Source organism: Sinohyriopsis cumingii, chromosome 3 (genome assembly GCF_028554795.1).
Source record: "Sinohyriopsis cumingii isolate HCF-2022 chromosome 3, ASM2855479v2, whole genome shotgun sequence".
Lineage (NCBI taxonomy): Eukaryota > Metazoa > Mollusca > Bivalvia > Unionida > Unionidae > Sinohyriopsis > Sinohyriopsis cumingii.
This window is the reverse complement of record NC_142963.1, coordinates 78,396,771-78,420,664: the sequence shown is the minus strand read 5'-3', so window position 1 is coordinate 78,420,664 and position 23,894 is coordinate 78,396,771. Positions and strand designations below refer to the sequence as shown.

Sequence of the window (23,894 nt, the reverse complement as noted above, 5' to 3'; positions counted from 1 at the left end):
GCATAAACAAGAAATGTATAAAATTTGGATATGAATTACATGGTTTACAAAAGGTATCATCTGTAAAAAAACAAAAAAAACAAATTGTTCTTGAATTTCCTTTTGGTTTATGATGACTTCAAAGAGCCTGAAATCTTTTTTGATTGAACACAGGCCTATATAGGAACAAAATTAACTGTTAATTTCATACCATTTCATTGTCATACTCATATATTGCAGCTGATATTGGAAATGGCATAACCATACCTACCATATTTATTGCATATGTTGGAACACCAAAAAAATATTTATTTTTTTATTGTCCCAGAACTTATGGTGATTTTTTTAAACCTACATCATGTGTCCCAAGACTTAGGAAATGAAATAAATTGTGTTCAATTTGCGCCCATCCCCCACTGCAACCAGCTACACCGCATGTTACAATAAAATAGATAAATAAAATGCTTATTTGATAATAAAATGAAAGAAACTAACCTCGTACTGTTATCATGTATTCACTTTTTTGTTCTTCATTTTATTAAAGGAAAATTATATCCACGAACTCTGTACAAGTAGCACATGCATCCATAGGGTTATCCCTTTCGTCAGATAACACAACACATTGGTCATTGATGTGAATAATGAGAAATGAATCATGTTTCGTTGCCCTCAAAGGTTTGAATGTCATAAGAATGAAAACTGGATCCTGCAAAATCACATACGAAAGAGAGAGAAAGAAAGAGAGTGAGAATTATCAACCCCATTGCTTGAAAGCACCTGCCATTCGTGCATGACACGGTGTAAGGTACAAAATAGCGAAGAGTGTATTCTATCCAGGGTAACAATATGACAATATCTCGCAAACTAAAATCATTATTAGAAATACATTCACTGTGAATACAAATGAAAATCTTTTTGATTCCATGGGTTACAAAAGTATTATTAAAGCAAGTTAATGCTGTGTATACTATTTACACTGAAGAACTCTAAACCTGTTTGTGTCGATTATGACTACAGAGGGCATATAAATGAAAGCCCAGGTGTTGAATAAATGCACCTTGTAACAGCCATAAACTCGTTGTTTGAACTTACCGGTAAGATATCAAATACAAAGTTAATCTATTACAAAGCAAGCCGACCCTGGAAGCAGACTTTGGCTTCCTTTTAGTGTGGAGATTTTTTTAGCTATACATATGTATACAAAGTCGGCCGACATGGGGAAACCAACTTTGATTTCTTTCTACTGGTTTTCACCTTGATTTTAATATAAATAGAATATAAATAAAAACAATGGAACACTTTGAAACGATAACTTCCCACCCATTTACACAAAAAGTGATTCCTCAGTCATTGTTATCATGTACATAGCATATATAAAGAGGAATAAAAATAAAACAAAATAAACCACATTATAGGTCTCTGCTATGATGGATAAGTTTGTAGTGCGATACTCAAGTAGTGAAGAGGCCTTGCCTCATGCATGGAAAGAAAATGCATTGCCTAAAGCTTCACCTAAGAGGCCCGTAGGTTGACAAAATAGGCGTGCTAAAGAGAGTGATGTAAAAGAAAATGAACCAGCTGCATAAAGACACAAAATTGGAGACCCGTCAGGAGCGAGATGATGCCTACAAAAATGATGTCAGGCGAGGGCATTACAAGCGTTTTACATTAAAGCAAAAAGAGGAAGTTGTAAATTTCTCAGAATTGCATGGAATTCAAGTAACAGCAAGACATTTCAAAATCCCCAAATCAACCATTGCAGATTGGTTAAAAATAGATTTTTCTCAGCAGCTGAATAAATTGGGACATGTAGCAAGGAGTGGGAGACCAGTATCATATGGCAATGAGTTACATGGAAAAATCACAAAGTGAGTTCTCATCCAACGCAGTCTGCAGATCCCTGTTAGTGTGGACACTATATGCACTTATGCCAAGGAATGTGTGTCACGTGAATGTCCAGAAATTGTTTCAAGCCAGTATTATGTGTCCCAGAACATACAGTGCACAAAAAAATTACTTTTAAAATAAATGTATGGTGTCCCAACATATACACTAAATATGGTAATGCTCTTACAAGCACTTTTATTAAGAGCTAATTTGGGGCTAAAATTGGCATTTATTGAACTTTGTCCTTTATTGGTTGATTTATTGCTTTTGTTTATGTATATAGACTATGCCAAACTGAAGAGTAGAGGCCCTAGATGTACCATCGTATCATGTGCCATAAGATTTGAGTTTCTGCTTTTTTTTGTCTGACATTAGATTTAACAAAATATTGTAGATTCTGACCAACCAATACTTAATTCAGTAGCAGATCATGGTCTCTGCTGCTTGTTCTATCTTTGATTTTAACTAAAATTGTAGATTCTTACTATCGGGCACCTAATTCAGTGGCAGATCTCTGCTATTTGTTGCACTTTTGATTTTGGCTAGATGTTAAAGATTCTGACCTCATGGCACCTAATTCATTGGTAGATCTGGGTCTCATCAGTTTGTTCTACTTCATATTTTAGCTAAATAGTGTACGTTCTGAGGACCCAGTACCTTATTCAGTGACAGAATAGGGTCTCTGCTATTTGTTCTAGTTTTAATTTTAACAAAATATTGTAGCTGTCTGTTCTATTCACAGGTGATTAAATTTCATGTTTGATATGCACAGTATTATTCTCATTAAACTTTGTATTTGTCTTCAGGCAATGACCATCACACAGTTAGCCAAGTTTAGTGATATTCAAACTGCCTCTGTCACCTTGGCTCAGAAATCTGCCATGTCTGCAGCAAAGCAAGCTGGGTTGCCTAACTTGAATGTAGCATATCTTAATTCCAAAGCTATGAGTGATTCAGGTGGGTTGACTTTTTTATGCCCTTTTGCAGTAGCAGAAGTTTGTATATTGTTTTGCTGCTGTCCATAACATCTGCCTCTGCTTCTCGAAATCTATATGACCATCTCTGAATTTTAGTGTGATTGCACAAAAGCTAATGGACTTGGAGGCATAGTTTTATATACTTTATTAAAGTCATGTGCAGATGTCATAATTTTCAGGCTATAACAGCAATTTTTTACAATATTTGTAAAACATTTATTAACTTCCTGAACTTGAGAATCTGTTTCCAAAACCTTGCTAGCACATTTGCACAGAAACCATTTGTGATAGGCAGATTAAATTGGTGCACAGATTTGTATTCAGATGATGATTAGTTCTTTAAATTATTACAGCAATATTTTTAATTGCTTTTACGCATTTTATAACTTTTGGGAAAGAAACCTAGTTAACTCAGTTTGGTTATACCATTTGACGTAGACAAATTAAATTTGATAGTTCATGTGGATAATGCAGTTATATTTTATTGGCAGTTATTGCAAATTTTCAAATATCTCTGCATGTTTTATATTGTTTCTTCAACTTTATTTTTTTGGTCTGCAGTGTTTTACAAACACATCTCGTTTCTTTTTACCCATTAATATGCGGAGAAAATCCACCTTGTTTAATGGCAGACTGAAACAATTCTACTGCTGGCCAAAAAAGAAATATATCGACTGTCAACAATTTTTGTTCATACTTAATAATAAAAATATTAATAATAAATGTTGAGTTTGGTAGGATCGGCAAATAACAAGTAGTAATACATTAATGCATTATATAACATTGACACATATTTTGGCAATTGTAATACAGATATATGTACAGAAAAAAGATACATGTAGAAAAGTGATCCACTTTGCTTTAATATTAAAAAAAATGAGGTCGTTATCAACTTTTAGTTTAAGCATTAGAGGGAAACAAGCCAAAGAGCTTACATTATTTATTGTAAACATGGCTACTTCCCTTGTATCTTCAGTACATTATAAGAACAAGAAGAGTGTTGGTACTCTTAACTTTTTACCTTCTGCAAGTACTTACTTCCCTGCCTACTAAGCTTGATAAGCAGCCTGCCTTCTGGCAGCTGTTTGTAGGACTCGCGGTACTAATTCAATTCCCATAGTAAACCTATGCAAACACCATGATATTAAAAATTCAATAGCTTAAAATGCTTGAGTGCTCATGATTAAAAATATATCAGTATAGATGAAACCTGGATGTCAGCTTCTGTGTTGAGGAAAGGCTATGAGCCGCAGACCTGCATGTGTTTGAAATGTGGTTTCAATTCCACACCAAAGAGTCGGGTGCTAATTTTAGTAATGAGTGTTCCAAACTCAAGACTGTTAAAGGACTGAAATTCCATCAGTAAAACAATGTCTATATTTTTCACTTACAAATAGGATAAGCTCTCAAAAGATTCTTTTACCTACAACATAACTTACATTATTAACCAGTCCTGGTCAGCCTAACCCATACATGCTCTATTTTATGTTCACCCATTTCCAGGCTGGTTCCCATTTTTCCATACCATTAGTACCGTGTGTCCTGTATGCTGAACCCCAGAGTATCATAATGGCTGCCTGAGTGAGAGCTTCTTGAGTTAGTGCACATGCTGTCTGTATTTTCTATATCGATTTTGTTCCATGTAAACTATGTAATTTAATGAAAACTAATATTTTAAACACTTACCAAAGTTTTGTGCCACTCATTTCCACCAACAAGTACTAATGGTCCTCAGGAATCAATGTTTATATTCACATATCCATAATAAAAAATATATCTAAAGATAGCTATTGTGTTTATAATACATACTTGACCACTTTTCTCACCACTATTTTGCACAACTGGAATATTTCTTTGGGGAAGAAAACTAAAAAGAAATCCATCTCCTTTGCATTTCATCTAAAATAAATGTTGGCCCTGAATCTACTATAAAGCTGTCTACACGTAACGATCCCATGTGTTCTGACCAGAAAAGGTCATGGCACGTTTCATCCTTGGATTCAGATAAAACTAAAATGTCAGGTGTTGAAACAGGACTTGTACTAATGTCTGATCCATCATCTTTAATCGGATCATTAAAGACAATGTCATTTGCAATGTCATCAATTTCAAATCCTTCAAAACTTTTGTCAAAATCGTGGTTGGAATACATGAAAGTTGCCATTTTGTTTTGCTTTGACAATTGACCTCGCTTTCATCGGAAATTCTGACCTATATGCTATAAAACTAATTAAACAGAATACTTTCATCATTTTACGTAAGGACTATTATCATTGGTTAAAAGTTAAAAAGACCTGATGTTTGCGATTTCATCTAATGCAAAGCTCTATTACAAAACGTTTATATGTGTCTTGGGGGTTTCTTCATCCTTGGTCGGACACGCATGTATGAGCCAGCCAGCACAGAGAGAGTATTATTAGCAGCTTGTATATGCATCTCTGGGGTTACAAAGCATTTTTTAGCCATGCATATATGCATTAGCAGAAGGTAAAGAGTTAATAATACCAAATAATAAATACTTGAAATAAAATAAGTTTGATTTCACAAATTTCTTGAAAGTACTATAAAGCTTTAATTCGTCTAGCAAGATGGGTTTGTATTCTTCCATAAGAAAAATACTTATCACATCCTCCTTGGAAAGATGTTTTCACAGGTAATTTGTTAATGTAATTATTATTGAATCATCAACAATAAAGCTACCAAGTCTTTTGGGCATCAGTGCTTTCTATGTACAGTTGCTGCTCAATTCAGGGTAAACAATAACCAAAAGATGTTTACTCAGATGTCCATCTGGCATATACAACCAAGCACCAGTGCCTGTTAAATTAGTCATACACACTCATAGAGAAAAGTGAATCAACCAAATCGTTAGGAGCAGTTTTGGTCATTGTACACCTTGCTTCCCCACACCGTGATCAGTCTTTTTTTATATTCAAATGCAGACAATAGCTTCAGATCACTCCAGTATACAAAGGCTATTTGCCAGCTAATATTAACTGGAACATAACCATCTAAGTTGTAGAGGGTGGAGGTTCTTGCTATTATGATCAAACATGTTACTCCTTGTTTTTACTCTGAGGTAGTGCTAAGTCATAGTGACAGACACAAGTTTTAATGAATAGGGTGTTTATTTTATATAGTTTTTCTTCTGTCCTTTCAATAATTACTTAACTGTTTTTATGAAGATCACTTTTGTACAAGAAATCAAAGGGTTTCTCCCACAATGGGTGCAGGTAGTTGTACAAACCAGTTGAATTGCTCATCACAAATGGATTATGAGGTCAATGCCATTGACCTCCTATGTGAATTTCATGTAAAATATTTTTCAATCCCAATCACAAGCTTCTTTTTAGAAAATCTCAATGTCTGATTTCTGCATTTTACCATCAAAAATCAGTCCCATTGGACCTGTCGAGCAGATGAAAATGTTTTTGGAAAATACAGTTTCCTAAGTTAATAAGTATATTAGCAAGAAATTCAATATTTGGATTCAAATGGAATTGAGCTGAAAAAATTATAGAAATTTTTTGTGTGCACATTTTCAATGGAATATTTGTTATGGTTACAATAAGATCTGGTGAGTACATGTACTCCAGCTATCAATGCTTTAGTTGGCCATTTTCTCATACATGCATATGTATGTACCAATGCATAGTTTTCAGTCATAAAATCAGTATTAAATATGTAACAATTGTTTCAGTAGCAGTAGTTACTTATCCTGCCATTATCACGTAGCTATTATTTTTGTGTCAAAAACTCGCAGTCATTTAATGTGAATATATTCTCCCAGAGTGGAGAAAAGTAAGAATGACCTTTGCACACCAAAATTTTTGTTGCATGGACATGGCACAGAAGGTAGATATTGTCTGTCATCTTTTTCACGGATGACATACTGTGTAGACACCTGCCAAACCTATCACCAGAGTAATTATGTATGTAGCAACTTGACTCAAAAAAGAGGTCTTCTGCAGTATTTAAGTAGTCTTGGTGTTACATCTATTTCATTTTATAAGCAACCATATTGTTGACTTTACCCCTTTAGAACTTAGTTCTTTAAAGAGCTTCTGAGACTTCCTGTGTTCCATCTTTTAGGTGGATACGAATCTCTTACATATATTAAAAACACTGTGGTACAGGTAAGTCTTTGTGTGCTGAGGAAAATAACAATAAGCCCTGCTAATGTTGAGGACATCATTTCCTGTATCTTCAATTTCATGTTGTATACTGTTTTTGTTTGCCCACACTGCACATTGACATTGCATATGTATTTGAATGTTGCTTTAATAAACGAAGTTCACAGATGAATTGTTATTTTTTTTATCAGAAAAACAACAGGTAATTTTCACTAGGAGGTCAACTCTTTTCATTATTTCATATATACAGTGTTCTCAGTGCATACACAGGTGTGCTCACAGGACAACACTGCATACAGCCAGGTGAATTTATTAATGCATATGGTACGACACTGCATACATCCAGGTGAGATTCAAGGCAACAGTTGATTTAAGATGACATTCATTATTTTGTTATTACAGGATAATGTCAGAAATGGAGGGGGGGGGGCAATTTGGCCACAAAAGGGCCCTAGGTATACTCTTACAGGCTGCATAAGTCCTCAACTGCACATGGAATTTTTTTGCACTTTTTGTGACTTAACGGTTTTGTATCAAGGCTGGAGGAACATTCCCTCCCCTTTTTAAAAGAATTTTCAGGAATCTAAAGCTTCCAGGTCTCACTTGTTGGGACAGACATCTTTGGTGGCCAGTGAAGCTCCTCCAGAATAGGTCTGGATGCTCAAGAAGTCAATTGACTTGTCCCTGTTGGGAGATTACAGACACTTCTCATGTCTCTACAAGCTTGCAAACCTCAGGTAGTGGGTTGTACCCTCCCATTGGGCAGGTAGAGCAGTGACAGCAGGTTGCACCTTCCTGTTAAGGAGGTAGTGCATTGCAATAGCTGGTAGCACCTTTCCATAAGGGAGGTGGAGCACCTCGATAGCTGATTGTACCCTCCTATTTGGTAGGTGGAGCACCATGATAACAGGTTGTATCCTTCCTTTGAAGGATGTGAAGCACTGCAATTGGGGGTTTCACCCTCCCTTTAGGGAGGCTGAGTCATCAGTAGGTTGCTTGCTCCCATCAGGGGGGTAGATCTCCACAATAATTTTTATGCATCTGGCAACATGTTGGCCCCCTTCTGTTAGGCTGGCAAAACACCACATCCATGATGCACACTGTGATAAATCAGTCTTCTCCATTTATCACTCATCAGCCTCATGGTACGGGACAAGAACCAAGCTTCACCCCACCCCCACCCCATCCCCCCTTTGCAGGATTTGCAGTCCATACACAATACTCAGGCTAGGGACAGGGACTGCATCAGTGTTCCCTGTTCCCAATTGTACTGTGACTACCATATTTACCGTATATGTTGGGACACCATAAATTAATTTTAAAAGTAATTTTTTTGTGCACAGTATGTTCTGGGACACATCGTTATTTTTGAGTCATAAGTTGTGGGACACCTTTTAAATCATTTGAAAATTACATGTCGGAAATTGCACTCCAGCTGAAATTTTATTTTAAAAAATAAAAAATTGTGTACTTGAGATAAAACTCTTTAATCCACTGCAGCAGCATCTCATCAACACATCCCTTCTCCTGCACACTTACGATCTATTCTTTTGGTACATTAATATTTGTTTCTCATACTGTGAAAAATTGTTAGAGGCAAGCACACCACCTGAAGCGGAAACTGCAAGGACAAAAGTCAGATTTTTTCAAATCGGCACTAGTCTTGCTAATTCTAACACTTCTGATGCCCATCTTATCATCAGTCCATCCAGGAATGCGATCAAAGTACACTAGAGTTTCATCCATGTTAATGATCATATTGTCAGCGAAATGATATGTTTCTCTTCTGGCCTTCACAAATTCATCACGTGATTTTATTTTCTCCAAATCTTCTGGATGATGCTGGGTCATCGATGTTAGCGCACGAAGCACTATATTGTGTAACTTTAAAAACTGTTCCATTGTTTCACTTTATTTTCAAAATTTTCGTGAATAGTGGTGAAAAGGAACCAAAGTTGGCTTCCATATCTCGGCTGTCTTTGTATATTCAAAACTAAAAAATAAAAAATCGGCACACTTAAAAGAATCCATAGTCAGCTTCCGAGGTCAGGTTGCTTTGCAATAAAATAACCTTTGTATTGATATCCTTTTTTTAAAAAACGGCTTCCGAGTCGAAAGTCGGCTTCTGATGTTGGCTTGCTTTGTAATAAAAATAACCTTTGTCTTTGATGTCCTGTCGGTAAGTTCAAAGAAGAAGTTTACTGCTGGCTGCTGGTTATGTTTATTTACCACCAGGGCATCTATGTGCTTGGCATCTGTAGTAATAATTAATACAAAGCTGCACTGATGTCTGCGGGTAAATAGTAATGATACTTTTGTAACCCGTGCCAGCAAAAAGATTGTCACTTGCACTCAAGTGAATGTATTTTCAAATAATGATTTTTATTTGTGAGATACTGTCATACAGTAGACCTGGATATAAATTAATCTTGGTTATTTGTACTTAACACCATGCCATGCGTGAATGGCAGTTGTCTTCAATATGTCGGTTGATTATTTACCTCTCGTTTGCGAAATCATTTGCTTCTCTTCTGGCCTTCACTAATTCATCACATGATTTTATTTTCTCCAAATATTGCTGGGTCATAGACATCTGTGCACAAAACACTATATTGTGTCACTTTAACTTGTTCCATTGTTTCAATTTATTTTCGAAACTTGCGTGAATACAGGTGAAAATGAACCAAGTTTACTTCATATCTCGTCCAGCTTTGTATATCTAAAAAAAAAATCGGCTCACTTCACAGAATCTATAGTCAGCTTCCCATGTCGGCTTGCTTTGCAATAAAATAACCTTTGTATTGATATCCTTTACAACAACAAAAAAAGTAACCAAAGTCGGCTTCTGAGATCGGCTTGCTTTGTAATTAAAAAAAAGCCTTTTGTCTTTGATGTCCTGTCGATAGGTTCAAAGAAGGAGTTAACTGCTAGCTGCCAGGCATGTTGATTCATCACCAGGGCTTCTATGTGCTTGGCATATGTGGTTACAATTAATACAAAGGAGCATTGATGTCTGCGGGTAAATAATAAGGATAATTTTGTAACCTGAGCTGGTGAAAAGATTGTCACTTGCACGTGAATGTGTTTTCAAATGACGATTTTTTTGCGACATACTGTCATACATGTAACTTGTGATGAACCAAGGACCAAGGCACAGAGTGCTTCTATACCCCTTCCACCAAGGTCAAGGGACATAGTGATGATGTTGCACTCCCTGTCCTCATTAACTCATGTGTTCTATACAAAAGCTGCAGCAATGATACCTCTTCTCAGGTGCACTCCATCATCTTAGATGGATGAGGAAGAGGTGGTCTTGTCCATTGGTAAAGCAGTAAATGAGATTTACTGTCTATCACCTACCCCCAGACTTGTGGCCCAAACCAGCGGGCACACAGTCCAAAAGATCCTTTCCTTTATTGGTAAAGATCTCTAAAGTGCCAACTCATCCAGACCTCTTACTTTTCCCACATTCATCCACAACTGAGGAAATATAATAGAGGTTTTCACAAGGTCAAAATATAGCTCAACAACCTGGAGCTAGGTCTTTTCATCTCTCAACATTGAGACCCCTTATTTATTCCAGCTACAATGTATATTCCCCAAAGTATTATTGGCCTATCAGCCTGCACCTTTGGATGCAAATGTGGCAAAGTGGGTATTTCTATGGGACCCTGGGCACACTTTCCCATCAGTACCATTGATGCCACGGAGCGAGAGACCCATTTACTTGTTACCATCACTTCGTATGCCAACCTATTCTCAGTTACTTCCTTTAGTATGCTGAGAGGCCCAGTTGAATCCCTCCACATTAAAACATATGCTGGATGTTGTGGCCAGATATCTCAGCATGCGCTCTCTGTTGCCATGACATTATTGGCAGACTTTTCTGCACATCCACTGTGACACTGCATTTGACTCATTTTGGTCTTGTTTAACCATAGTAAAGACTCTGTAAGGACTGCTTCTAGAGAAGCCAAGGTCTCATTTCTACCATTTCCTCTTAAGACATGCTGGATTACCAACAGTGATCTTTCATCTCCATTCCTGGTCCAGCTCAATCAACCAGGAACAAATTATCCTCTGGTCATCTGCAAAAATTTTCAAGTAGGCGCAACCCCCGTCAGTCTCCAAAGTCCTGTTAGACCAATTCTTCTCTTGTTAGGTCACCACAGCTGCAAGAGGAACTTCTGAAAATCTCCTTCCTTTCCTACTGCTGAAAGGGTGATTAACCCCTCTCCTGCGATGCATTTTCTTCTTGTTTGTCTTGATAGCTGCTCTCCTAAGCATCTTCTCTGTGGCTTGAGCAAGCATCACAGATGATGGGTCATTCATCTCATTTGTAACAAGGGTTTATGACTCTACTGTTGAGAGCAACCCCCACTATCAAGGACCCCACATTTTCTTTCCCAAGCCCAATCTGGTGAAATTGAGGTAATAGGTGCACAAAGTTTTGCAGAAAGGGGCAGTCAAGAGGGTCTTCAATGACCAGACCATTCTCAGACCCATCAACATTTATGATTTTGCTTACGTCTTAAGAAAGTGACCTTTATAATATGAACTTAAGGAATAAAAGCAAAACTACACAAAAATGATTTTTCCCAAAAAGATCTGCATAATGGGTTCATCCATGTTTGATTTGGATCCAGGTTTGATATAGATAGTTCCCAAATGACATCAGAAGCAGCCATGGTTGTGGTATGCAGACAGATTTACTTTCGAGTTTATATGGTGTTTGGAAGTTGAAATATATTCTTTGAATCAGAAATACTGTTACAAAACAGACATACTTCAATAGAATGTAAATCAGGCTTTCTTTTAGTATCAATATTAGTCATTTTTAGGTTGATTTTGCTTCGGTTTTGGCTTGTTAAAAATTTTCAGTTTTGGTGGTTGCATGTAGGAGAAACTGCCAGGTTGCCCATCTTCCAATTAAACTGGGCAAAATATTGTAAGCTAGTGACCTTATTGGGAAGCATCTATTAGAATTAGTGGAATTGGTCAGGAAACCAGACTATCTTTACAGCAGTACCTCAGATGCTTTTAACTGCATGTTTTCATGCAAAGCGATGGCATGATCAGACTGTTGATAATATAAAAAAATTTAAATGGTGTCCAGCAAGCGATGCATGTTGAAGATGAAATGGAAATTAAGACTCTTAATAAGGGAAAATACTCAGCACAGAGGAATAAAATGGAATATTCAAATTCTTCTGAATAAAAATAGGAAGGGACACAATTAAGTTAATTGGACATCACATGTCAATTTGAGTATGTCTTATTGCAGGAGGTTTGATTGCTGTCATCGTGTGATGGAAACAAATCCAAGAATTGCATCAAGTTGAGAGATGGCAACGGCCCATTGAGCTGCATAGAGTTTGGAACTGAAGTTTGTGCAACTGTGCTAGTGGTATATACAATCTACATGTACTTTACAAACTTTTCACTGCTCCAGTGGCCTAGTGGTTAGAGCATCCGCCTCGGAAACGGGAGGTCGTGGGTTCGAACCCTGGCATAGTCATACCAGAGACTTACAAAAATGGTACTAATAGCTGCCTCGCTAGATGCTCAGCATTAAGAGGTTAGTGTTAGGACTGGTCGGCCTGGTGTCAGGATAATGTGACTGGGTGGGACTTCATGCTACATGTCTGTGGCATGATGTCTCAATGCTAGACATCACTATAAACTGCCACACTACAGACATTAAAAATCCTAATCACACACACACACACACAGAGAGACTTTTCAGTTGAACATAATATTCTCCAATGCATGTATCAAATACCGAATTTTTAAATACATTTTCCAGCTTTACTATAGCAGTTTATACTTTGTTACAACTTACTGAAATCTTGTCAAACTTATGGAAAAAATATAAACTACCTTCTAAGATGGTCTCATCAGGGTTGGCAGGTCTTCAATCTGGTGAGATTGAGGTAAGAGGTGCACACCCTTTTGCAGAAAGGGGCAGTCAAGAAGGTTTTCAGTGATCGGTGTCTCTTCTACTCCTCAGTCTTCCTGGTCACAAAAAAAGCAGGAAATTTTAATTCATTTCAATCTCTCTTTTAACTCCACACCGAACTTATCTGTTTTTGCCTGGACCAGAAAGTTTTTCAAATCTGGGTTCTGCCATTCAGAATTTCTTCCGCAGCCAGTCTTCACCCAGATCATGGGAGTAGTCATGGCCTACCTCCCAATACTAGTAACATTGATTCTCAAGTATATCGACAACTGGCTGATTCACATTGTGCAAGTTCAATCTCTTTAGCTGGATTTGTTCTCCTCTTTGTCCACTGGAACTCGATAGGGTCTCTTGCCCAATCTGGAGAAGTCAGAACTTGTTCCATCTTAGGACTTTGTTGAGTGGGGATGAACATCCCCCCCGAATCAACATGGTCTGGGTTCTTCTGGATCAGGTAGATTGATTCCTGACTCTCCTAGAGACAATATGAGAATAATCCTGCTATCTGCTCACCTTTATCTTTCCCTACTCAAAACCTTTAATGCCACTGCCAAAACCTATGTATGTGTCCTCTACAGTTCCTCCTTCTTGCAAGGTGGAAACAACAGGTTTCTTTATCAACCCTGATCCCACTTGGACTGATTTTTTACCTTTTATCAGTTCAGTGATATGTTAGATTGTGGTTGGAGTACACAGTTAGAGCCAGAAGGCATAATTCTCTGTGGTTCCACTGTAACACCCTAGAAATGAAAGCATCATTTCTAGCCTTACAAAGGTGCATTGACAAAATAAGGGGCCAATGTGACATGGCCTCCTCAGACAACATGTTTGTCATGGCATATCTATGATGTCACGGAGGCACACATGCCCCTTCTCTTGCGTGCAGATTTGGGGCCTAATAATCTAGGCAGAATCAGAAAATTTTGCAATCCAAGTTCACCACATTCTGGGGGGTGAGATGAATGTACTTGCTGACCGCCTGTTCAAAACTGACTGAGCCGTCCTCACAGAATGGTCTTTTCACCACTCATTCACAGAGTCCCTGTTCTCCCGAAAGCCTGAAAGAACGCTTAATTCTCAGCGCATTTATTCTGAGAATAATGACCAGAATTTCACATTAATCTGGACAAAGCCAGATTCATCAAGCAGAACACGTCAACACAGAAGTCACTTGATACAGTCCTACCCATTTATATTGACATAACATATGTCAACAAGCCACCTTTGTCAGTGAAAATAAAAAGTCCCTGTCCCATGGTCTATTATCGAGATAAAATATGATTGTATATGCCAAAAGAAGCCCAAGGTCCCAAGCTGAACAAATCCTTTGTTTTAATTGTTTATGTTGATATGCTCATACCTGTCAACTTGAGTGGGTTACCCATAATTTGTACTGATTTTGGTCATTTTCGTGGTTATAAAAATTCACTTTTTTTAAAGTTTCAGATATATTTTTTTGTTGGTTTATCCCAGAAGTCTTGATGTAACTTTTTTTGTAAATACAGCACAATCCTTTAGATATTCACAAGCGATGTGGGGATAACTCTAATATGCTTTGGAAAGTGACGAAATCGAGTTGAGTTGAAGTACTGTATCTACCATGTTTTCAGAGTGCAACAAATAATTGCTTTTTTTTGTCTGAAGAACATATTGAATTCTTTAATTAGGTGTCCAAAAACAAACAGGTGAAGGTATATTTATTAACCACCCCCCACCCCCCATCTATAGTAAAGTTACCGTTAGCTCACATGACGATGTGCTGCTGTGAAGTAAAACAAGTATTTTGTCTAACACCATGGAATGGATAATGAATGAAAAACAGGCATTGCTTGCCTATTTTGTCTATCTGATACATGTTCATCCACCAGGAAACACATCCATACATGTATTGGAGCCATGATTGTGTGCATATTTTCCAAAAGAACCGCCAAATTAGCAATCTTGCAGTCCAGTTTAACCCTCTGCTAATCAGTGATCATTAAAATCTACATTACAAATGCACGCAAGCTTTATTTCTGTGTAATTAAGATATTAATACAAACTAAATATTGAACAGATTTTGGAATTATAAGATATTTATGAAAGAAACATTTTAGCATCAAAAGTAGAAATACCTATACATGTATGATGGCTAATCTTAGAGCATCACGTGTTTCACACTCCCTTATGAGAATGCAGATAAGAAAAATATCATTTTCAGTGTTTTAAAAATTCAAGATATTCAGACAGTTTTGAACAGTTATCATCAAGTCACAAACGAGTACAAAGATTAAATCAGATAAATCTTAATTTTGTGTTGCCTTCACTGCTTCAACAAAGTAATGAAAGAGATTTATATCAACAACTTAATCTTGTACTCAGCTGTCCAACAAATAGTGACAAATAGGAGCAACTCGTGACTAAATCATAAAGATCCTAACTGAATTTTAAATACAGTACTTTAGAAGGCACATAAATTTGGTATTTTTGTCCATCCATGCATCCGTCCATCACACTTTGATTTAATTTTGTGTTTAGGTAATTTCAAGCACCCTGCCTGTACGAAGACTTCCGCCCTGACTTTAACCAGATTCCAGGTGGAATTTTAAAGGGGATTTCACTTAAAGTCTCGATTCCACTTATAAATTTTAGGTGGGTTCAGGGCGGATTCAGGGTGGAATACAGCCCAAAATATGCAAATTAGTCCATCTATTACTAGGCGGAATTTGTTTATTCCGCCTACAACGCGGAATTAGTTTATTCCGCCTACTAGGCGGAATCTGTTTATTCCGTTTATTTAGCCTAGATTCCCCTTATTATCACTTTTAGGCAGATTCAGTGTGGAATATAGCTCGAAATATACAAATTACTGTTACTAGGCAGAATCTTTACTTCTGCCTAATTAGATGGAAATACCTGCAGAAACCCTACCCAATAATGAAAATGTCAAGGCGGATTTCAGACAGGTTTTTTTTAAAAGCAATTTCTGCCTAAACCATAAAAAATACACTTCAGATTTCTATTAAACTGCCTAATGATTTTTAGACATTATTGGGAATCAATGATAAATATTCACAGTAATATTTAAAATGGATCATAAATTTTATTTTGACAGACATCAAATAAGATTTAGGTTTTTCTTGTCCTAAGGGGCAATGCCATTTTCTTTCTTGCATACAAAATCTAATCCAACATGGCATCACTTAAGTATTTTTCATTTCACTTTAAAGTTTGGGGAGATTTCACACATATTTTGACCATACTTTCATTGAAATTATGTTGAGGTCTCACTCAAATTTCTTTGAAATATTTGTGAAGTTTCACAAAAAAAATTACTAAAACTTTTGTAAGATTATCACTACAATTTTGATCATTATATAGTATATTACTGAAGTTTTTTTTTAGTGTTTCAGACATTTCAGCAGGTTTCAAAGAAATAATGGATATGAATTAAACAGGACTTTATTAACCAAGGTGATATTTAAGTGTGTATGAAAACAATTATACTGATGTTGTAATTATGACATCCAAGGCAAGAGAAATGGGAGTTAATAATAATAAAAATAATAATAATAATAATAATAATGACTTTATTTAGAGAAGGTAATTCAATTAGTTACAGAACTATTCTACCTTGAGGCCTTCTATCTGTGATGTACAACATATACAGTATATACAACATGATATGAAGTATCTGACACTAAATAATTAATTGGTTTTAAAAATCAAAGTATCAAGCCTGGAACATATGCACAGGCATCTGTGAACACATAAACATATATAAAATATTAATCTGCATTGAAAAATTCAGCTGTGAAAAAATTGCAAAATTACAGAAAAGCATCCATTTGAGACAATTTGATTATGAGAAGAAGAAAAGCTAGGAGCCTGCCTTATGTCACTTGTACTGTAGACTGGATTTTTGATTGCACAAACTATGATGCTGTTGTGGTCTCTCGAATTAGTCCTTGTTCCAATAGCAGCCATGACAAATGTTTATCATGATATAATTACTTTTATTTTACACTGAATTCCAACACACGAAGAATATTTTGATAATATACACAATAATGCCTCACGAGATTGAAAGTAGATTCTACTTTTCAGCCAAGAAAATTCCACAAAGATATGACTATCTTTGATAGACATGGATATCTGGCAACAATTCCCACCAGTGATATACACGTTGTCCCTCCTTAAATTCTGAAGTTAATCAGTTTGGAGTTGTATAACTTTGAAATCATCCTGATTCAATTCCTTGTCCTATTTAGCACGTTAACCATTACTGTAAAGCTCTTTATGGCACAAAAAGCAAAATGCTTGTCCTGGCGTTCAGTTTTCATACAGATTGACCAATTAGGTTCCCATCAAATTTGCATTCAGGGTATTCTCATTGCCGCACATTTTTCAAATAGTTATTCAGTCTCTCGTCCCGCTCGAAAATTTGAATCGCCACATTTTGCAAACATGCTCTTCCATCAGTTTCTGTTACGCGACAATTCATTGGCCAATTACAAAATTTTGACCAATCAGAAAGCTTTATACAACGATCCTCTGTTAATAAACGGAACAAGTACTTGTTTGAAAGCTCGTTGTGGAATGGGACCGGATAGAGCATTATTTTAAAACAGTTTCAGAGACAATTTTAAAAAATGGGTCCATATCGAGGAAATTCAGGTCAGGAGAAAAGTGAAATTATGTTATAAAACGGAAAACATGATGCAAACTTGTTTGAGGGCAGTTAAATCCAACTGAAGTTAAACAAAAATACAACAACAACAACAACAACAAATTTGAAAAAGAAATTTAACAAGGAAAGCTGTGGAAAGAAGTTATAAATTGTGCCCAAAATAAACAATAAAATTACAGCTATCTGAAACATGAGTTATATAAGTGCTGCTGAAAATCATTCAAATTGTACAAGAAGGAATAAATGTTATTATATCTTATTGATATTTTTATTGAACTGTCAGTGATATTACAATCACAAAATATCACTATATTTTCAGTCATTTAACTTTACAGACACACAAAAGCCAAGTCCTAATTATGCCTTATTTAACTGATGTGAATGACTAAGTTCTTCATTCCGCCTAGATGTTGGTTAGAAAATAAACTAAGTCCATATTCCTCCTTTCATATAATAGATGCCAGTGACTAAGTTCCTAATTCCATCTAGATGGTGGGTGGAAAATCAATCAAGTCCAAAATTATGCCTAAAGATGTATTTATAGCAGGAATTTGACGAAAGTCCATCTTAGAGTTAGATGGACTCTAGATGGATTTATCTTTGATTTCTCAAATTTTCCATGTCCGCCTTTGTATTAACCAGATTTTTAACATTTTAGGCAGATTCTGCCTGGAGTCTGCTTAAGTTCCAGGTGGAATCTGCCTAATTATTTCGTACGGGTGGTCATCTATGTTCCATGAACACATTTATAGTTTAGTAGATCTTTTTTGGTCATAGGCCAAGCTTATGGAGTGGCCTGTTTTCCAATAGCACGAGTTTTGTTATTTCTATTCCTCCTAAACTACTTAGATTATTAACGTGAAACTTCACACACACGCATTCATCCAATGATCTACCCAAAATGGCCACAACAGCAACCTTGTTGTTGCTACTCCTCCTGAATGGCTGGTCATAATTCCATGGGGTGTTCAATAAAAGACTTCTGATAATGACTAGTTGATCATAAATGAAAACGGACTTGCATCTAAAAAATGTTATTATCATGAAGAATGGTTTCAACACTGGAATTAAAAGAAAGAAATGGTCTTGCATTCCTAGAAATTCTTTTCAGCCTGTATGTCAGTTTGTTTGATGGACTCTTCTGTATCGTTTTCTTTTATTTTAATAACAGTTTAAAGAATTTGAACTTTTATCTTTTATATTGTTTTGCAATTTTTAATTCTTAGAAGCAAACAGGTCTTTTATTATATTTTTATCTAGTTTGATTTTCCTATAAAGTTCTATAAGCTTACACTAACAGATCAAATTATTCTCAGCTGTACAAGATAGCTTAGTTGGGTCACATGCACTGCCTCACCTATGGGCAGCCGTCGCCGCCAAAATTACATTAATCAAATGATCTAGTATGAAATCAAATGATTTAACTTAGCAAATGAAATGATAAATCCAGATTTCAAATGATGTGGTGTCACATGAAATGATTTAACGAACAAAACTGAATGATGAATTTAGATTTCAAATGATGTGGTATTAAATGAAATGATGTAGAGTGAAATGAAATGATTTAACCCATCAAACGGAATGATGAATTCAGATTCCAAATGATGTTGTGTGATATGAAATGATGTAGCATGAAATGAAATGATTGAACCCCAAAAATGAAATAATGAATTCAGGTTCCAAATGATGTGGCGTTAAATGAAATGATCTAGTATTAAATAAAATGATTTAAAGAACAAAACAGAATGATGATATCTGCTTCCAAATGACATGCTATTAAATAAAATGATGTAGTCTAAAATGAAATGATTTAACTCGACAAATGAAATCATGAATTTAAATTCCAAATGATCTGATATTAAATAAAATGATTTAAAGAACAAAACGGATTGATGAAATCTGCTTCCAAATGACATATTATTGAATGAAATTATATAGTATGAAATGATTTAACTCAACAAATGAAAGGATGAATTCAGATTCCAAATGATGTGGTATTAAATTAAACGATTTAAAGAACAAAACTGATTGATGAAATCTGCTTCCAAATGACGTAATATTAAATGAATTATGTAGTCTAGAATTAAATGATTTAACCTAAAATATGAAATGATGTATTCAGATTCCAAATGATCTGGCATTAGTTGAAATGGTCTGAAGAACAGAATGGAATGATCAGCTCATATTCCAAATGATGTGGTATTAAATGAAACATATGGAAAGTAAATTTTAGCTTACATAGATAGAGCGTACATTGCTGAACAAAGGGAAATGAATTTCACTTCGATATCAGTTGATTTAGTGAAAATATTTCGCTTTTAAAATGATGCAAATTGACGAGAATTAGCCTCTAGGAGCAGACTTTTACTTGACGGATTCTGACGGAGAATTTTCTGGATTTTCATCAGACAAGATCGATAGTGACATTGAAATAGCTATTGGAGATAACAGCGGTAGTGATGAGAATGTTGAAGAGGATGGAGAAGAGGGTGGAGAAGAAGAAAATTAAAGAATAGCTGATCGGTGGATCGTAAACGATAGAACACGCATTGACAAGAGGAAATACACAGGACCAACACCCGGGCCAACAACGGATTTAGACCCTGATGCTAATGAATTTAAATGTTTTTGAGCTTTTTTTTTCCCAGCATTTTTATTTCAGTTGATTGTAGATGAGACCAATCTCTATGCAAGACGAAAGCAGGTAGAGAAAGAAGATCCAAACTGGAGAGATGTTACAGAGAGAGAAATCAAAGCATGGATGGGGATGAGAGTTTTTATGAGTATTCTTCAGCTCCCTGAGACAGCCATGTACTGGTCAACAGATGCCCTATTTGGAAACCTAAGTATTAGAAGAGTAATGAAGAGAGATAGGTTTGATAAAATATCACAATATTTTCATATAAATGATAGCGTAGAAATCCTCCCAGGCTTCGACAAGGTCATGACAAGCTACATCATGTGAGGCCAGTGTATGATGCCATTCAAAACAGCTGATTAGAAAACTACAGTCCTCATCAAAATGTAAGTGTAGATGAAGCCATGATAAAATTTCGAGGTAGGTTATCATTTCGCCAGTATCTACCAGCCAAGCCGACGAAGTGTGGAATCAAGGTCTGGATGAGGGCTGACCCAACGAATGGCTACACCAATGAATTTCAAGTCTATACAGGTAAGGACGCGGGTACCAGAGAAGTTGGATTAGCAACACGTGTAGTTATGGACCTAACAGAAAAGATTTGGGAAAGAAACCACATAGTAAATGTAGACAATTATTTCACCAGTCCCGATTTATTCGAGAAGCTTCTACAGAAAGGTACGTATGCACGTGGAACCATAAGATCAAACAGAAGAGGATATCCCATACAGCATCTTAATCAAAGAGACATTAAAGGAGACCAGAAACCAATGGAAATATTGGATAATAATAAAGGTACTATAGCAGTAAACCTTATTCTGAAGTATCATCTGCGACCAAAATGCCAATATTAAAATATTGGCCTATCTTCTAGGAGCTGAATTTCCGTGACCTCGTATGCAAAATTTCCGCGCCTATTCGGTTACTTTCGGGATGTGACGTCATAGTAGCGACTCCAGCAGCCCAAGTGGGAGTTGCCAGAGTGAAAGACAATACCGTTTTGCGTTGCTTACGGGTGTAATAAAACATTAAGAAAAGCCAGTGGACAACATTTTTTTTTCTTTTCCGAAAGATAAAGGCATACTGAAAGAATGGATACATTATTACAGACGAGTCGATTTCAAAGCAACACCATACAGCCCTATGTGCTCGTTACATTTCTCAAAGAACTGTTACGAGAGGGATTCTGAAAAAATGGCAGCTCAAGGATACGCAAATGCTAGGCTTAGACAAAAAGTTGGCTCAGTTCCAGACATAACGTTGAATATTTTAAATCCTGGGAAAAGTGTTGAACGTGCGAGTTACGAAAATAGGCAGAAGGCCGAGTAAGAGACCACAAAATGCAAGAATCAATTCACAGATCTTTTATCTACACCAGCAGTGCTAAAAATAAATCGGATAGCCCGACACCCTGGGTCCCTCTGGTTTTTGTTCCGTCCATCCTGTATTCAAAATGAGGTGCCTGTCAGGCTTGTCGAAACAAAAATTGTTTGCCTGAGGAAACTTTGATCGCGCTGGTGAAATTAGTAAATGTATTTTCAGGATGTTGACATGCATGCCTTAACACGGCACAATCTAAATCAAATCACTACTGTCCAAGGTGAAATTTAGATTTGATTTTAATCAAATGGAGGCTTTGCCAAAAATAATATTCTAAACCTGTCATGTTTCGAGAAAACACAATTTTCAGTAATCTTATAAAAATTACAAATTTAAGAAAAAAATCATTGTATACATGTAGTATGTATAAACGGTAATCTGTAATGATTGGAACTGATATAAAATTATTCCTTGGGCAGTTTAAATAACAGCGATTAAAAGAAAAGAGGTCAAAGTTTCACATTAAATGGCTGACAATAGAAACTGGGGGGGGGGGAGGAGTACTATTGACCCAACCCCTTGCCCCAGTGTGCGAGCGCCTATGGGACGTACCTTTTCTCCATGTGATACGCCTTATTATTCCCCCAGGACAAGCCCATTTTGCATATTCTGGTCAGCTCTGGCTAAATTGCAAAATAGCTAAAGTTTTGATTTAAGTACGCAAACAATAAAGCCGATGTGACCGTTCCGGTGGCCTAGTGGTTACAGCGTCCGCCTCGGATGCAGAAGTCCTGGGTTCGATCCCCGGCCGAGTCGTACGAAAGACTTTTAAAATGGTACTAACAGCTGACTCGCTTGGCGTTCAGCATTAAGAGGTTAGTGTTAGGACTGGTCGGCCTGGTGTCAGGATAATGTGACTGGGTGGGACATCATGCTACATGTCTGCGGCATGATGCCCAAGTGCTAGACATCACTATAAACTGCCACATTGCAGACATCGTAGCGATATGACTGAAAAATTGTTAAAGCTACGTTAAAAATCAAAATCACATCACATCACAATAAAGCCGATGTGACTGATGAACATATTCCATCCTTGCATTGATCTTGTGAAAAGGACTGCCCTTCGGACATACTTCAAAGAAACCCTGTTCGACAGGGTGTGTGTGTGTGTGTGTGTGTAAGCACCAGCAATTGATTGCCAAAATAAACGATGCCTATTTTGTTGTTACTTACGATGCCATGGACTTCAGGTTTAAGTCTTAATGCATGTAACACTGTTTGCTGAACAAAATATTTATTCAGAATTAGTTCTTTAGGGCCACATATACTGCATGGTATATTTTGTTTTATTCCTTTTAATTTAATTATGGTAATTAACCTTTACATATACGGTCGAGGAATGTCAGGTGTTAACTGGCCGAGTTTCTTTGGCGGAAATGGAGATGCGATTTTTGTTTGCAGAGAAAATTTCACAGTGAACATTCATTTAAGCTAATTGGTGACAATTGTATTCTTTTAATTTTGTTATGCTATAGTACTGTTGTAGTTGTTTAAAAACATCTGAAATTTACTTGAATAATGTTTAATTTTCATATTCTATTTACTGAAGAAGAAAAAAAAAAGAATAAAAAATGTTGTGTGATATTAATTATTTCATCCAGTGCCGGATTTAGACGTGTGTGCGTGTGATTTGAATTTTTAACGTGGCTTTAACAATTTTTCAGTCATATCACTACAGTGTCTGCAGTGTGGAAGTTTAGACTGTGGATTGCATACGTTATATCTATTTATAAATGGTTTGGGGTTGGTTTTTTCTTCTTCTGACAAATGAAAATTGACAGACATAATGTAATTATCGGGACTTCGCTGCGAAAAATTTAGAGATATTACGAGATTGAGATGTAGATGAGGAAATACCCCCAAAATCAGGAGGTTTTTCTCCCGGCTTGAGAGTTGACAGGTATGAACTGTCCGGGCTTGTGGAATTTCAGTCAGGGCTTGAGTTTATTTAAGTCACCTGCCCGGGGCCTATGCCTAAAAAAATTCTTTTAACACTGACCAGTACAGTACATAAACTATTATATCAGACTGCAGATTCAAGTTTTGAATGTGCAACCCAAATGTGGTCTCCTTCCGTCTGCCTCGCTCGCCAATGTTGATGTTTGTATTCGAGGACTGGCTAGTATTGCGTCACGGTACCATGTGATCTGTCGTCTCATTAAAACTCGGAAAAATTCGGCAATTTACGGAATCGTGGTATCTTCCATGCAATAAAATCACTACCCGCTTATGATATTTAATTTATAAACATGTCAGTCAAATTAAAATC

The 23,894-nt window shown here is 36.4% G+C and overlaps 1 protein-coding gene across 1 annotated transcript in view; it reads left to right on the top strand.

Moving 5' to 3' along the window:
• Positions 1–23,894, top strand: part of LOC149803159 (uncharacterized) — a 255,820-nt gene that overhangs the window by 217,047 nt on the left and 14,879 nt on the right. The window contains exon 27 of the mRNA XM_089952783.1: positions 2,673–2,823. Within this exon, the coding sequence (XP_089808909.1) occupies positions 2,673–2,823 (151 nt within the window). The remainder of the gene's footprint in view (positions 1–2,672; positions 2,824–23,894) is intronic.